The 15,154-nt window shown below is 47.8% G+C and overlaps 2 protein-coding genes across 5 annotated transcripts in view; one reads left to right on the forward strand and one right to left on the reverse strand.

The window, feature by feature from the left end:
- Positions 1 to 69: 69 nt before the first annotated feature.
- THYN1 (thymocyte nuclear protein 1) lies at positions 70 to 7,574 on the reverse strand. 3 transcript variants are annotated; one of them, XM_081960599.1, is made up of 8 exons: positions 7,476 to 7,574; positions 6,069 to 6,141; positions 4,507 to 4,703; positions 4,063 to 4,131; positions 3,684 to 3,776; positions 2,942 to 3,037; positions 1,772 to 1,910; positions 70 to 241 (listed from the first exon to the last, which is right to left on the reverse strand). In XM_081960599.1, the coding sequence occupies exons 2-8, from the start codon at positions 6,109 to 6,111 to the stop codon at positions 183 to 185; spliced, it is 696 nt and encodes a 231-aa protein (XP_081816725.1). In that variant the 5' UTR covers positions 6,112 to 6,141; positions 7,476 to 7,574; the 3' UTR covers positions 70 to 182. The 3 variants fall into 3 exon arrangements, with proteins under 3 accessions (XP_081816725.1, XP_081816726.1, XP_081816724.1); XM_081960600.1 differs by having other exon boundaries at positions 7,469 to 7,545; XM_081960598.1 differs by lacking the exon at positions 7,476 to 7,574 and adding an exon at positions 7,009 to 7,062.
- Positions 7,575 to 7,661: 87 nt separating this feature from the next.
- The window catches only part of ACAD8 (acyl-CoA dehydrogenase family member 8), a 30,340-nt gene continuing 22,847 nt past the window's right edge, over positions 7,662 to 15,154 (forward strand). For both annotated transcript variants that reach the window (XR_014175999.1, XM_081960592.1), the window contains exons 1-9: positions 7,662 to 7,882; positions 9,531 to 9,631; positions 10,348 to 10,517; positions 11,717 to 11,826; positions 12,829 to 12,905; positions 13,660 to 13,797; positions 13,875 to 14,010; positions 14,312 to 14,409; positions 14,578 to 14,730. Coding sequence is in view for 1 of the 2 variants with exons in the window: in XM_081960592.1 (XP_081816718.1) it covers positions 7,735 to 7,882; positions 9,531 to 9,631; positions 10,348 to 10,517; positions 11,717 to 11,826; positions 12,829 to 12,905; positions 13,660 to 13,797; positions 13,875 to 14,010; positions 14,312 to 14,409; positions 14,578 to 14,730 (1,131 nt within the window). In the remaining variant the exon portion in view is untranslated. The remainder of the gene's footprint in view (positions 7,883 to 9,530; positions 9,632 to 10,347; positions 10,518 to 11,716; positions 11,827 to 12,828; positions 12,906 to 13,659; positions 13,798 to 13,874; positions 14,011 to 14,311; positions 14,410 to 14,577; positions 14,731 to 15,154) is intronic.

Here is a 15,154-nt window from a genome sequence, read left to right on the forward strand (position 1 = left end):
AGTGCAAGCTAATTCGAGGCCTGAAAAACATCATTTTCCCTCCCTTGAAAATTTAAAATAAATCATTACTAAAAAAGAACAAACCACATTTATTTAGAAAAGGTTGCACCACAATCAAAATTGAACGGTAAACTCTCGTGCGCTTTGCTGTCCGTTGGTTTTGAAAGTAAATGGTTTTAAAATCAGTCCTCGTGAGTCTTTCTTGTCCCTTTTTCAAGGCTCAAAATGAATTCAAATTCCTCTTGAAAAGAAAAAGAAAAAAGTCAGTCAAGGTGCCCTGCTCTATTTACCTTTTCTTAACCCCTGGCTTAACATAACAGATAGTCCTCAACTTAACAATGACAAATGAGATCGAGACTGCTGTCATTGAGCAAGGCAAAGGTTATAAAGCACAGCGTCATGTGACTTCATCGGCTTAGCGACAGCAATCCAGGCAGTTCTGTTGTAAATGACGTAAACGCAAGACGTGTGTTAAGGAGGAAGCGGAGAGAGTGTTCTGATTTAGACTTCCACAAGAGCGTGAAACTCCTTGTCCCGACAAAAACCCCTTTTATTAATTTACCGTGAATTCTGCTCATTCACATCCAGTCTTTCAAGGGAGGATTTACAGTCACAGACCTCATCTGGCTTGGAGAGCTGCCAGGCCGAGATCTGCAAAACTTGGCAAGGAGTCTCAGAGAGTCACGAACCAATGAAGCAAACTGATGGTCTCCTGCAAACTGCACTCCCCTTTCGCTCCTCTTTTATTCCCTCTGAGAAGGGCCATTCATCGTCCACCTGTGGCCTTACTTCCAAGTCGACCCCTGTTCTTTAGCTGTTCCCTTTGTCTGGCAACTCTGTGCATGCACACACTGGGAACAGGCTCCAGCTGTTCTTCTGCCCCACTGACTCCGAAGGCAGCTGATACCTGGCATACGGTCTGGCCCCCCTCTCTGCCTCTGACACCTCATCAGAGCCTTCCTTAACTACTCCCTTAACGGATTTTGATCCCAAAGCAAATGATCTAGAAAATGACTAATTTCAAATCTATCCCATTCAAGATGTTTTACTTCTAGGTGATCTTCGATTTATGATCACAGTTGGGGCTTGAACATCTATTGCTAAGCAAGGCAGTTGTTAAGTGAGCCATGGCCCATTTGATGACTCTTGTTGTGGTTACTAAGTGAATCACGCTGTTGTTAAGCATATCTGCCTGTGACCTTCCCCGTTTGGACTTCGCTTGTGCAAAGTGGGCAGGGGATGGTCCAACATGAATTGAATGCTTTATTTGGCCAAGTGTCTGGGCAACTTAATGGAGCTGTTTACTGGCCGGATGTCCTTCCTATCACCAATGTGGAGTTTTGTTCAGCAGATACATCCTCATTGTGCCCAGAGAGAGAAATATTCTGCCTCTACCTAGGATCGAACTCACAGCCTCCTGAGGCGAGACTTCCACCTCTACGCCACCGCACCACTGAGTAAAAAATAAAAAAACATGCAATAAGAAAGAAAAATAATAATACCACAGTCAAACTACATGGGTAATAGATTAATAGCAACCCTAATGGCAATCACGAGACTCCTACAAATGGTTGTAACTGCAAGGAGCTTGCCCAGTTTCCAAATTTTGTTCCTGTGACTGCAAAGGCACTGCAACAGCTGTTGTAAATCCTTTCATTCAGCTTTGAAAATTTTGCTGAACAGATTATCGTAACTCGAGGACTATCTGTATGTACGCGGCGGAGCTGATCGGGAGGCGCAAACGCAGCCTCGGATTCTCTCAAGGCCTTACCGTCAGTCACCGGTTGGACGGACAGCCTGGGTCTTGTGAAGAGAGCCATCTCTTTCAGGGGGCCTCCCGACCTCTGGTGGGCTTTGAGCTCAGCCAGAGGGATGAACCGTTGAGTCATTCGCACAAACTGGACATCGACCTACAAAAGCAGAAAGGGGTGGGAGCTTCATCACTGGAGGCTTTCGAGAGTGCCCACACCAATTCAATCCCCCATGCACGACCCCTTCCTAGGCTCCGGAGGCTTTCCTGAAGCCTGGGGAAAGTAAAGACGGCCTCCCCTGGCCCTCCTCCGGAAGCTGGAAACGCATCCTTTCCAAACTTCCGGTTGGCCCGTTGGGCGTCTTTTTCGCCCTCCCCAGCCTCTGGAGGCTTTCCTGAAGCTTGGGGAGGGCGAAAACAGCCTCCCACCGCCCTCCGGAAGGGTGAAATTCAGCTGGCCGGCACATGCATGCACGCCGGAGCTGTCCGCTAGTGTGCCAGCAAATATGGCTCTGTGTGCCACCTGTGGCAGGCGTGCCATAGATTCACCATTACGGACCTATAAGGTGCCTTCCAACTCTGTTAATCTGTTATACAATACAATAGCAGAGTTGGAAGGGACCTTGGAGGTCTTCTAGTCCAACCCCCTGCCTAGGCAGGAAACTCTATACCACTTCAGACAAATGGAAATCCAACATCTTCTTTAAAAAGTCCAATGTTGGAGCATTTACAACTTCTGGAGGCAATTTGTTCCACTGATTAATTGTTCTGACTGTTGGGAAATTTCTCCTCAGTTCTAAGTTGCTTCTCTCCTTGATTAGTTTCCACCCATTGCTTCTTGTCCTGCCTTCAGATGCTTTGGAGAATAGCTTGACTCTCTCTTCTTTGTGGCAGCCCCTGAGATATTGGAAGACTGCTATCATGTCTCCCCTAGTCCTTCTTTTCATTAAACTAGACTTACCCAGTTCCTGCAATCGTTCTTCATATGTTTTAGTCTCCAGTCCCCTAATCCTCTTTGTTGCTCTTCTCTGCACTTTTTCTAGAGTCTCCACATCTTTTCTACATCGTGGCGACCAAAACTGAATGCAGTATTCCAAGTGTGGCCTTACTAAGGCCTTATAAAGTGGTATTAACCCTTCACATGTTAAAGGACCTTAGCAAACCACAAGGCTCAGATGAAATCCATCTTACCATGGACCATTTGGGATCTTCCTTTGTGCTGGAAGCATCGTATTGGGGATTACTCTTTTCAAACTGGGTGTGATCAGGGTAAGCCTCTTTCACAACCTAGGAAGGAAGGAAAGGGGAGAGGAGATCTCAGTTATTAGTGCCACACAGCCATAAGGACCAAAATACAGGGGTGGAGTCCAGCAGGTTCTGACAGGTTCTGGAGAACCGGTAGCGGAAATTTTGAATAGTTCAGAGAACCGGCAAATGCTGGCTGGCCCCAGAGTGGGGCGGGAGTGGAGATTTTGCAGTATCCTTCTCCTGCCATGCCACACCACGTCCACAGAACCGGTAGTAAAAAAAAATTTGAATTTTACCACTGCAAAAACATCCTTCGTGGTTCAAAGAGGAAGTGCCTCGCAATCAAACATTCTGATCTTAATGTTATTGATTATACAGGTGGTCCTCGACTTATAACCACCACGAAGCTCAAAATTTCGGTTCCTAAGCAAGGCAGTGGTTCAGCGAGCTTTGCCCCATTTTTACAACCTTCCTTGCCACGGTCGTTAAGCAAATCACTGCAGTTGATAAGCTAGTTGCACGGTTGTTAAGTGAACCTGGCTTGCCCTTCGAATGGGCTTGTCGCAAAAGGGGATCGTGTGACCCTGGGAGACTGCCACCGTCGTAAATACGAAACGGTTGCCGAGCTGTTGGTGTTGCGGTGCTTCCCCAGAATTGTGCACACCTTTCAAAACTCTGCACTCACCTTGATGACACCTGCAATCCCAGGTTCCTTGCAATTGCTGTGGTAGAAAAAAGCTTCTTCTCCAACTTTCATCTCCCGCAGGAAATTCCGTGCCTGCCAAGGGAGAAGAGTGCTTTCCAGCTTTTGTATGTGCAGGAAACAAGCCGCAGCTCACACACTGTTATATAAGCCCCACGGCAATCTATATTGCTCCAGTTTTAGAAGTAAAACAAATCATATTAACAGAGTGGGAAGGGACCTTGTAGGTCATCTAGCCCAACCCCTCTCTGTCCAAGAAGGGGAGCTTCTCAAAGATATTAAACCTTATCTCTGGCTTCCCATTTTATAAGTTGAACAAAAACGGTTATATAGATATATATATATTCCACCACCATTTTACCTGATAATTCCTGACTCCATCCCAGCAAGCCGTTTCGTTAGGCTGAGCTTTCAAGTCTTCAATGCCAAACTGGTGAACGAAACCGCAAACATCCCATGACTCAAAGCCCTGCTAGTTTCTTCCATAAAACATTTAAACATTTTAAATTGAACATGATATATCAAACTGAAAAAAGAAGGCAAGGGAGAATAAACAGTAAAATATAAATGAATAAGCGAGGTATCTAGAAATGCCTCAGACGACAATCTGTCTGTGTAACATAAATCACTTGTAAATAAGAATGTATTCTGCTGAATAATAATAATAATAATAATAATAATAATAATAATAATTAATAATAATAATGTATTCTGCTGATTTAAGGGGCTGTTTTTGTTTCTGTTTTACTTCTATTGTTTCAATCTCTACCAACTCATGAATTAAAAGGTAAAATAACCTGCTCACCTTCATATCGACTCCCTTTTGAAACCTGCTCTCCGGCTCAGATTTCATAAGCCAGTGAGTATAACCTGTCTTGCTTTTGTCTTCAATTCCAGCATCTTCTTTTGAGCTTGTCCCAGTCTTTCTCGACCCAGAACTGGGCAGTTTGGATCCCTCCGTCTTCTGGATCTCAGTTTTAGCCAATTTGGGCTGCTTGGTAGCTTAAGGCAACAAAATCAGAACATGGGATTTTGTAGAGATTCTTAGTCATACCAAGTTGTCCCAAAGATGCTTTTTTTCAGGAGGCAACTGGACTTTCTTGTCTTTTTTTTCTTTTGAAGACATTTAGCTTTTCATCCAAGAAGCTTCTTCAGCTCTGACTGGATGGTGGGGAATGGAAGGATTTATACTCCTGGCAGACAGCTGGTCATTTGCATCCTTTTAGACGGCCGTTGAAACACTTGGAGATTTATCTGTGCCCTCAGAGTCACCTGAGTAGTAATAGTGTAGTAGGAACCAGGAGCAAAAGTTGCAGACTACAGGAACCAGGAGCACTACTCAAGGTGACCCTGAGGACACAGATAAACCTCCAAGTGTTTCAATGACCTTCTAAAAGGATTCAAATGACCAGTTCTGTCTGCAAGGAATATCAATCCTTCCATTCTCCACCATCCTGTTAGAGCTCAATAAGTTTCTTGGATGAGAAACGAAATGTCTACAAAAAAAAAAAAAGGAAGTCCACTTGCCTCCTGAAAAAGCACCTTTGAGTAGATTTTATTAAGTCTGGGAACATGGATCTTAAATGAAGCAAAGGACAAAGAAGTTTTAAAAAAAAGGCTTGTCTGGAAAACTACCACATATATTCTTGATTTTTTGGGGGAAGCACACCAGAAGTGATATTCAGCAGGTTCTGATCAGTTCTGGAGAACCGGTAGCGGAAATTTCGAGTTGTTTGGAGAACTGGCAAATATCACCTCTGACTGGCCTCGTCCCCATCAATTAGCCACCTCCCGAGTCCCAGCTGATCGGGAGGAAATGGAGATTTTACAATATCCTTCCCCTGCCATGCCCACCAAGCCACGCCACGCCTTCCAAGCCACGCCCACAGAACCGGTAGTAAAAAAAAATGAATCCCACCACTGAAATACATCTCTTATGTTTTGTCAAGTAGTTTCCGGTGGGGCATGTTGAAATGTCTGTTTTTCATTTGATATTTCCAAGATGCACTTCATAATTGGATAGGCTCTTTTGTCATGGAATGCATGAAAAGGAGGAGGAGATGGAGGAGGAGGAGGAGGAGGAGGAGGAGGAGGAGGAGGAGGAGGAAAAGAAGAAGAAGAAGAAGAAGAAGAAGAAGAAGAAGAAGAAGAAGAAGAAGAAGAAGAAGAGGAAGAAACAACAACAACTATGGAGGATCAACTACCCCTCTTCTGCGTGGGAAAACAAACACGACTGGAAACATTAGAAAAATCATACTGAGCTGTTACATCTTACTGCAAATTGGAATATAGGCATGGTTGAAGGAGAAGCGTATATTTTAAAAAGGAAACATAGAGAATGTGCATTAAGGGGAAATATCCACTGACCCATCAAAGCTGACCGGCCTCTTTTCTTGCCACGGGCAGGCATTCTTTTGCTGCCAAGGAGTAGATTGGGTACCTGTAAAAAAAAAAGATTTCACCCGTGAATCAGTGGAAACCTCTGATTGGCAGCTGTCCAGTTTGGTGGAAGATGGGTGGTTCTAAAGAGGTTTTAAATAAATAAACACCCAGTGTGGGTCCCTGAGCAGCCGTTTTAATTTCTAGTGAAAGTTCAGGTTTCATTTCCTTTTCATGTTGCTACTCCTCATGGCTAGGGAGACAGTTCTGCCTGGAGGTAGGAGACCCACAGACTAGAAATGCAGAGTCCAGGAGATAGTGTGCGTTACAGTAAGTAACAATACAATGGAGAAACTTTATATTAAACAATTTGGTCAAGTTTCATTGTACAACGAACACTTCGAATGGATTGCGGTGGTTCTCTTTTATGTTATATTTTGGACAAAAAGTCAAATGTGTAATACTGACGTCCAAAACAGCAATGGATACTGATAGAATTTTCACCTTTCCCTTTTTCTCTTCAAGAGTTAAACTTTGAAACTATTGTGCATCATTTTTAATAACATTGCATAAAAAGGACTGCACTGAAAACATAGTTTATCACGGATGGACGGAAGGAAGGAAGGAAGGAAGGAAGGAAGGAAGGAAGGAAGGAAGGAAGGAAGGAAGGAAGGAAGGAAGGAAGGGATAGCAGTTGGAAGAGACCTTGGAGGTCTTCTAGTCCAACCCCCTGCTCAAGCAAGAAGTCCTGTACCACTGGTGGGTTGCTAACTACTGGTTTACTCATGCTCGCTCGTATGCGCAACATTTCTGCGCATGCGCAGAAGTATCCGGGTGGGTGGGAAGAGCATCCCGCCACCACCACTACTGGTTCAGCCGAACCGGGCGAAACTGGGGGCATGGGGGGCAACCCATCTCTGCCCTATACCATTCCAGACAAGTGGCCGTCCAGTCTCTTCTTGGGCATCTGCTGTGGCCTAGAGGTGGAGCTGTCTCCTCACAATCAGGAGGTTGTGAGTTCCATCCTAGGTAGAGGCAGATGTCGGGTCTCCTGCTTGGGCAGGAGGGTTGGACTAGATGACCCGCAAGGTCCCTTCCAACTCTGTTAGTCTGCATCTTCTTAAAAAACCTCCCGCGATGGGGCACCCATAACTTCTGGAGGCAAATTGTTCCACATTGGTTAATTGTTTGGATGGATGGATGGATGGATGGATGGATGGATGGATGGATGGATGGACGGACGGACGGACGGACGGAAGGAAGGAAGATGAGGATGAGGAAGTGAAGGGGAGGGGAGGGAGAAGGGGAGCAAAGCTGCATGTGAGAAGAGGCTTCCCGTGTAAGGGAATGCTGCAGAAACAATCGCCCGGAAGAAGGGGGAAATGCGCCTACGACCTGCTCGGCTCTCCGTCCCCAGCACCAGCTGGAAGAGTCCTCGCAAAGAGTCCTTCCTTGCAAAAGCGCCGCTGTGCCTTTAAGACCAGCCCCCTTCCCTTCAACCAATCCGAAAGCCCCGAGCCGGAGACGCCCACACCCGAAAGCCCAGGCGCTCCGCCGCGAGCCCTTTCGGGATTGGTAGTCCTTCCGGAAGGGCTTCCCTGGTAGAGGTTGGAGAGGTTGCTGGAGGGGCGAGGACTACGACACCCACAAGGCCATGCGGCCGCCCTTAGCCGCAGCCGTAGAGGACTGCCGAAGCCGCTTTGCAATGGCTTGGAGGGGCTGTTTGAGGTTGGGGCTCCGGCTGGGCGGCTCTGCCCCGAAGCGAGCCTGGGGGCGCAGAGGGGTTTCCTCCTGCATAGACCGTAAGTCTCTGGGGCGCGGGGGGAGAAGATGGAGTGAATTGTGGAGGGCGGGGCAGAAAGGACACCCCCTCCACCTTCCTTGCCTATTGCAAAGTTGGCTTGCCTAGCGCTGTAGGCGGACATCCAACAGGTCGTGCTTTCGGCTGGGCAGGAGTGCCCCGCTGCAGCCTTTTCTCTAACCCGAAGCCCTCTTTGATGATGGGAACTACAGTTCCCATCATCCCCAGACTGCCCTAATGGCATTGGTAACCCCAAGGTGGGAGGGGGGGTCAGGTCGGTCGTTGGGCTGGGAGGAAGGCGCTCTTGGGTGTAGGGTCTCCTGCTTGGGCAGGGGGTTGGACTAGATGACCTGCAAGGTCCCTTTCCACTTGGTTATTCTGAATGTGCCAGGCTTGACAGCTGTTAGCCCAGGGATGGAGGGAAGCCTTAGGAGGAAGAGACCCCGGTGGTTCTTTCAGGCACTTCTGCCCGCTTCAAACCTATGGGAAAAGTTAGCGGGGAGAGGGGCAGTTTTGCTTCTCTTGGGGACGGGAAGCCTGCTTCACCTGTTGAATTTCGGCACAAAGTGGGAAGGCTGTCCTCGTTGCAGGAGAGACTTCCAGATCTGGTCCCCAAAGCCGGGTTGAATTTGTAAAGGGACAGAAAACTGTAATGGGGGGAAGGTTGGGGCAAAATGTTAAGGGACGACTTGCACAAAAGATTGTCTGCTCTGTAAAAAAAAAAGAGAGAAGGGTGAGAAAGAAGCTCAAAGTAACTGCCCCTTGGTGGAGGGATGGGGGGAAGGATGGATGGAGAAAAGGAAGGAAAGAAAAACAAAGAAAGAGGAATAGAGCAGGAGGAGGCAAGGAGGGAGGAATGAAAGAATAGAGCATGAGGAAGGAAGGAGGGAAAGGGGGGGGAAGGAATAGAGTATGAAAAAGGGAGTGAGGGAGGGAAGGAAGGAAGCATGAGAAAGGAGGGAGGGAGGGATGGAGGAAGGAATAGCACATGAGAAAGGAAAGAGGGGGGAAGGAAGGAAGGAATAGAGCATGGAGGGAGGGAAGGAAGAGGAAAAAATAGAGCAGGAAGAAGAAAGGATGGCGGAATGAAGGAACAGAGCATGAGAAAGGGAGGGAGGGAGGGAAGGAAGCAATAGAGCATGAGAAAGGAAGGAGGGAGGAAGGGATGGAGGAAGGAATAGAGCATGAGGAAGGAAGGAGGGAAAGGGGGGAAGGAAGGAAGGAAGGAAGGAATAGAGCATGGAGGGAGGGAGAAAGGAAGGGTAATGATATTAGCTAGTTGGGTCATGAAACCTCTGCAAACCTTATCTACAGGTAGTCTTTGAGTTATGACCACAACTGAGCCCAAAATGTCTCTTGATAAGTGAGCAGAAGGGAGGGAGGGATGGGGGTGAAAGACCAAAAGAGAATTTGGGGGGGGTCTCTATGGAGATTCTCAATCATCCCAGTGATGGTTGTCCCAAAGGTGTGTTGTCTTCCAAAACCCCTTTGGATTCTCTTGGTGTTTTCTTTCAAAACGTTTTGCTTCTCATCCAAGACATTTCCTCCATTCTCAGAGTTGGGTTTTCTCTCCCCCCCCCCGCCCCCCATTTTCCTCCCTGCTTTTCCGCCTTTTGCGAGCTGATTCTCTCCTCCCCCCCCCCCCCCAGCTGCCGTGGGCCTGACGGAAGAGCAGCAGGAGTTTCAAAAAGTGGCTTTCGACTTTGCTGCCAAGGAGATGTCGCCGCACATGGCTGAGTGGGACGAAAAGGTGAGACGCCGGCTGGTTTTTTTTTTTCTCCTTAAGAAATCAGGCTGGCGATTGCACTATTCGAGTCTCCTGCATTCTCTGCCAAGGTTAACGGTTAACCAACCGGAAATAGAGAATAAAAAAGGAAATCTGAAATAAAGAAAAAAGAGAACAAGAAGAATAGAAAATACATTTAGAGATAAGATTAAAATGGCAACTTATAACATGAGTATGACGAGAATAATCATGTTTAATGTTGTTATTCTATTTTTATTAGAAGATATGTTATGAAGGAAATGAAGAGTTACATATGGTATAATTGTTCAATGTATTTAATTTGTGGAGGGTTTGTTGCACAGAAATATTTTTACCCAGACGACACGCTGCTTAAGGAGAGATGAAATGTTTATATTTTTTTTAAATGGAAAATAAATTTTAAAAAACCTTTTTTAAAAAAGGATCTGAAAGAAAGGGAGACATTGCTTTACGCTCCAAATATTGCTCTTATTTACAACTCTGCCAATATCAGGAAACTTTTTGTTTTTATAGAGGCTTTTCCTTCCCTGGGATGAAAATTGTTGGGAAACTCTTCCAATAACAATTCACGGTTTCAATTCAAATATTTGTTCCCTGATGCTCTTAAGCAGCACGCACAAGGTTGCAAAAGCGATGGGAGCCAAATGAAACCCTTGCAGTGGACGTGATTCCATTTCTCTCCCATCTTTTGTTGCTGACAGGAAATATTCCCCGTGGAAACACTCCGGAAAGCAGCTCAGCTGGGATTTGGGGGCATCTACGTGAAGCCAGATGTGGGGGGCTCTGGACTCTCTCGGCTTGACACCTCCATCATCTTTGAGGCTCTGTCGACGGGATGTGTTAGCACCACGGCTTACATCAGCATCCACAAGTGAGTTTCTGCTATGGGTGTTCCCCCTCCACAATGGGGCCTTCTGGGTGGGTCCAGCATCCAGAGATTGTCCAGTTGAAGGCATGGAAAGGGTTACACATTTATAATCTGCTTTTATTTTATTTGTTTATTAGAATTATTTTTCTAGCCTGCCTTTATGACTTTATTGTTCTGGCCTAGGTTTCCTTAAAAAAGCAAGAAGCAAAGTCTTGGTCCGGCAAAATCTATTTTATTTACACGACTGTGAATTCCTTTCATTCACAGTCAGCAAGGCTTTAGCAAACAGTCTTTCAGAGGAATATTTATCAACACAAACCTTATCTCGCTTGGAGAGCTGCCAGATAACTAGTTTCCAAACACAGGGCAAAGCAAAACTTGGCACAGAGTCTCTTATAGTCATAAATAGAACTTTTCCCTCTTGAAACGACCGAAGGAATGAGTTGTTTCCTGCAAAAGCCCCCTCCCCATTTGCTCCTCTTTTGTTTCCTATGGGAGGGGCCAATCCCCTCCAAGGTGTGGCTCTACTCCTAAGTTGGCCCTGGTTTCTTAGTTGTTCTTGTCTTCTGGCAGCTCTGTGAGTGTGCACACTGGGAACAGGCTCCAGCTGTTCCTCTGCCTCACTGCTGTCTACCTCCCTCTCTGCCTCCGACGCAGAGCCCTGGTTTGAGCTTTCCTCAGCCCCCAGGACTGGCCCACGTTCCTTCCCAACCTCCTCACTGTCCGACTCTGCTACCAGCTGGCCGCTGGAGGGGCAGAACATTTATAAGTTATTCAAGGCAGTGAATTTATCTAATATGCCTTTTTTTATCCTATTTTCCTTGTTACAACAATCTTGTTAGGTAGATTGGATTCAGAGAAAGGGATTGACCCAAAGGCACCCAGATGTCTTTCATGCCTAAGGCTGCACTAGAACTCATAGGTTCCTTGTGATTGGCCCAAAATCACCCAGCCGGCTTTCATGCCTAAAGTGAGACTAGAACTCCCAGTCTCCTGGTGATTGGCCCCAAATCACCCGGCCAACTTTCATGCCTAAAGTGAGACTAGAACTCCCAGTCTCCTGGTGATTGGCCCCAAATCACCCGGCCAACTTTCATGCCTAAAGTGAGACTAGAACTCACCGTCTCCAGGTTTCTAACTTGATGCCTTAACCCCTAACTGGCTGTGTAATTGATGGCTCGTTTTCTCCCCCTCGGCTGCAGCATGTGTGCTTGGATGATTGACACCTTTGGGAACGAGGAACAGAGGCTGAAATTCTGCCCCTCCCTTTGCAGCATGGAAAAGTTTGCCTCTTACTGCTTGACAGAGCCGGGTGAGAATCACGTGTCTTGAAAAACCCGTGAGGCCAACATTATAACAGTGCTGTGGACGCACGCCGGGATTTTTAGGGTCCAGTCATAAAAGATCTGGGTTCGAATCCAGAGGTGATATTTCCTACTTTCAGATGAAGGGTGATCAAGATGATGGAACTAAGCAGCGGTCACCAACGGGGGGTCCTTGAGAAAATTTTGGTGGTCCTCAGGAAAATTGTTTGCATGTTTTATATTGCACTCAATCAGGGGTCCTCAAACTACGGCCATGAACACTTGTGTTGCTGCAGAGAGTCTCCCCCTTTGGGGTCTTTTTATGCGGGTCGGAGGGGGGCAGAAATTCCGACAGGGTCTGCTTCAGCATCTTGATGAGGGGCTTTGGGCGAAGGCTGGAGGGAAGCGCCGCTGGTGGCGAAGAGCCGGAGGGCCCCGTTCCAGTGGGACTGCATCATGGCCTGGAACTGGCTGACCATCTCAGCCCTCTGAGCCTCCAGGCTCCGGTACCTGGACTTACACTCCCACAGATCTTCCCTCTGCTTGGAAAGTCTATGCTCGTAGTCCTCAGTGAGGTGCTTCTGCTGAGCCTCCTTCTCGGTCAGAATTTGATCTGAGCTGTTTTGCCAACTCTTTCTCCTGGGGGCTGCTTAGCTCCAGCAATTGCTTCCTATTGGGGCCCTAAGGAGCCCGGGTGGGCAGGCGAGGAGTGGCTGGGAGGGGAGGAGCAAGTCGAGGCCGACAAGGTGCCCCTCGATGTGAGTGACATTGAGTTGGCCACGCCCACCCAGTCACATGACCACTTAGCCAGGCCCACCCAGCCAGTCATTAGGCAGATCATATTAGTGGTCGGTGGGATTTAAAAGCATGAATTTAGTGGTCCGAAAAGTTGGGGACTCAAGGAACTGAGGATGAGGGAGGCTCTCCTGCTTCGAATCGATGGGGGATGAGAGGGAAACAGAGCAGGAGTTTCCTAATGGGAATATTCTGAATTATCACTTTCTCATTAGGAAGCGGAAGTGATGCGGCTTCGTTGGTAACTTCGGCCAAGAAACAAGGCGACGTGTATATTCTCAATGGCTCCAAGGTAACTCTTTCGCTCTCTGACAGGACCTCTTCTTCTTGCGCCCTATCCATCATCGGGCATTGGCGATCCTATTGGCGATCCTATTTTCCTCGACAGCTGCATCAAAAAGTCCTGCTGAGTTTTATCCAAACGTGTCCCTTGGATTTTGAAGCCATGATCTTCTTCTTCTGCCTGGATCTCGTTTGCCTTCAATCTTTCCCTGGAGGATGAAGGGAAGGATGCCAAATGTCAGAGTTGCAAATAGCATCCGAAATAAAATCAGAGTTCCGAGGCAAGAGATTCCTCAAAGTTCCCATTTATTAAAGGATCCATGTTGGCACAACATGGAGATTAAAACATATGAGGAACGGTTGCAGGAACTGGGCATGGCTAGTCTAGGGAAGAGAAGGACCAGGGGAGACAGGATAGAAGTCTTCCAGTATTGGAGGGTCTGCCACAGAGAGGAGGGGGTCAAGCTATTCTACAAAGCATCTGAAGGCCAGACAAGGAATAATGGATGGAAACTGACCAAGGAGAGATTCAAACTGGAAATAAGGAGGAACTTTTTCTGACAGTGAGAACAATGGAACAGAAGTTGCTTTCAGAAGTTGTGGGAGCTTCATCCCTGGAGGCTTTCAAGGAGAGACTGGACTGCCATCTGTCAGAAATGGTGTAGGGTCTCCTGCTTGGGCAGGGAGGAGGGGGTTGGACTAGATGACCTACAAGGCCCCTCCCGACTCTGCTGATCTGTTAACTTCTGTTTCTCTTCTCCCAGGCTTTCATCAGCGGCGGTGGCGACGCTGACCTTTACGTGGTGATGTGCCGCACTGGCAGGTCGGGTCCGAAGGGCATCTCCTGCCTGGTGCTGGAGAAAGGAACTCCCGGCTTGAGTTTTGGCAAAAAGGAGAAGAAAGTAAGAACCGGTGGGTTGTCTCCCGTGTTGGGTGGGGCCACCTGGAGCATCAAAGAAGGGTGTCTGTTTTCCTGCAGGTGGGTTGGAATTCGCAACCGACCCGGGCAGTCATCTTCGAAGACTGCGCCGTTCCAGTAGCCAACCGGCTAGGAGAGGAAGGCCACGGGTTCAACATCGCCATGCAGGGCCTCAACGGAGGGAGAATTAATATCGGTAAGGAAAATAGGATCGGCAGCATCCGATGACGGATACGGCACAAGAAGAAGGAAAATGTTATGGGGTATCGAGCAGAGTCGGATGGAATCTGGGGTTTTCAGAGGCTGTCTTCGGTTTCTCAATAGCAGAGTTGGAAGGGACCTTGGAGGTCTTCTAGTCCAACCCCCTGCCTAGGCAGGAAACCCTACACCGTTTCAGACAAATGGCTATCCAACATCTTCTTAAAGACTTCCAGTGTTGGGGCATTCACAGCTTCTGGAGGCAACTTCTGTTCCACTGATTCATTGTTCTTCTCCAGCGTCCTGTTCCTTGGGGGCCGCCCACGCATCGGTTCTCCTGGCTCAAGAGCATCTTAATGTCCGCAGACAATTCGGGGAGGTCTTGGCCACCAATCAGGTGTGTTTCTGTGGGATCCTTAAACTTCTGCCTGGGGGGGGGGGGGGATTCTGGGAGTTGAAGGCTCTTAAGAGGGTGGGCGAGCCCAGCCAGCTCAACCAACTATCATTGACTCACGATTTTGTGGGACGGGTGAAGGTTTAACTGCTTCCTCTTACTCCTGGTCAGTATCTCCAGTTCCAGCTGGCTCAGATGGCGACCCGGTTGGTGGCAGCTCGCCTGATGGTGCGCAACGCTGCCCGAGCTCTGCAGGAGCAGCGGAATGACGCTGTCGCTCTGTGCTCCATGGCCAAGCTCTTTGCCACCGACGAGTGCTTTGCGGTAAGTGAGAATCCTCTGTGGAGGGCCAGACTAGCACTAGCAAGAGCACTTAGTCTTATATACCACTTTACAGTACTTTACTGCCCTCTCTAAGTGGTTTACAGGGTCAGCCTCTTACCCCCAACAATCTGGGTCCTCATTTTACCCACCTCGGAAGGAAGGAAGGAAGGAAGGAGGGAGGGAGGGAGGGAGGGAGGGAGGGAAGGAAGGAAGGAAGGAAGGAAATAGCAATAACACTTAGACTTATATACCGTTTCACAGTGCTTTCCAGCCCTCTCTAAGTGGTTTACAGAGTCAGCCTGTTGCCCCCAACAATCTGGGTCCTCATTTTACCCACCTCCGAAGGATGGAAGGATGAGTCATCCTTGAGCCAGTCAGAATCAAACTCCTGGCAATTGGGAGAATTAGCTGCAATGCTGCATTC

The sequence above is a fragment of the Natrix helvetica genome (genome assembly GCF_964273705.1).
Source record: "Natrix helvetica genome assembly, chromosome: 8".
Taxonomy (NCBI): Eukaryota; Metazoa; Chordata; class Lepidosauria; order Squamata; family Natricidae; genus Natrix; species Natrix helvetica.

What these genes read in the sequence shown, in the direction of transcription:
- THYN1 (XM_081960598.1), bottom strand. Translation starts at nt 7,047, where the DNA reads ATGCCCAAGAAGAGACTGGACGGCCACTTGTCTGGAATG. An exon ending in GGATTGCAGGTGTCATCAAG is followed by an intron (nt 3,038 to 3,683) that starts GTGAGTGCAGAG and finishes CTTCCTTCCTAG; the next exon opens with GTTGTGAAAGAGGCTTACCC. An exon ending in CGTCCAACCGGTGACTGACG is followed by an intron (nt 242 to 1,771) that starts GTAAGGCCTTGA and finishes TTTCTTTTCAAG; the next exon opens with AGGAATTTGAATTCATTTTG.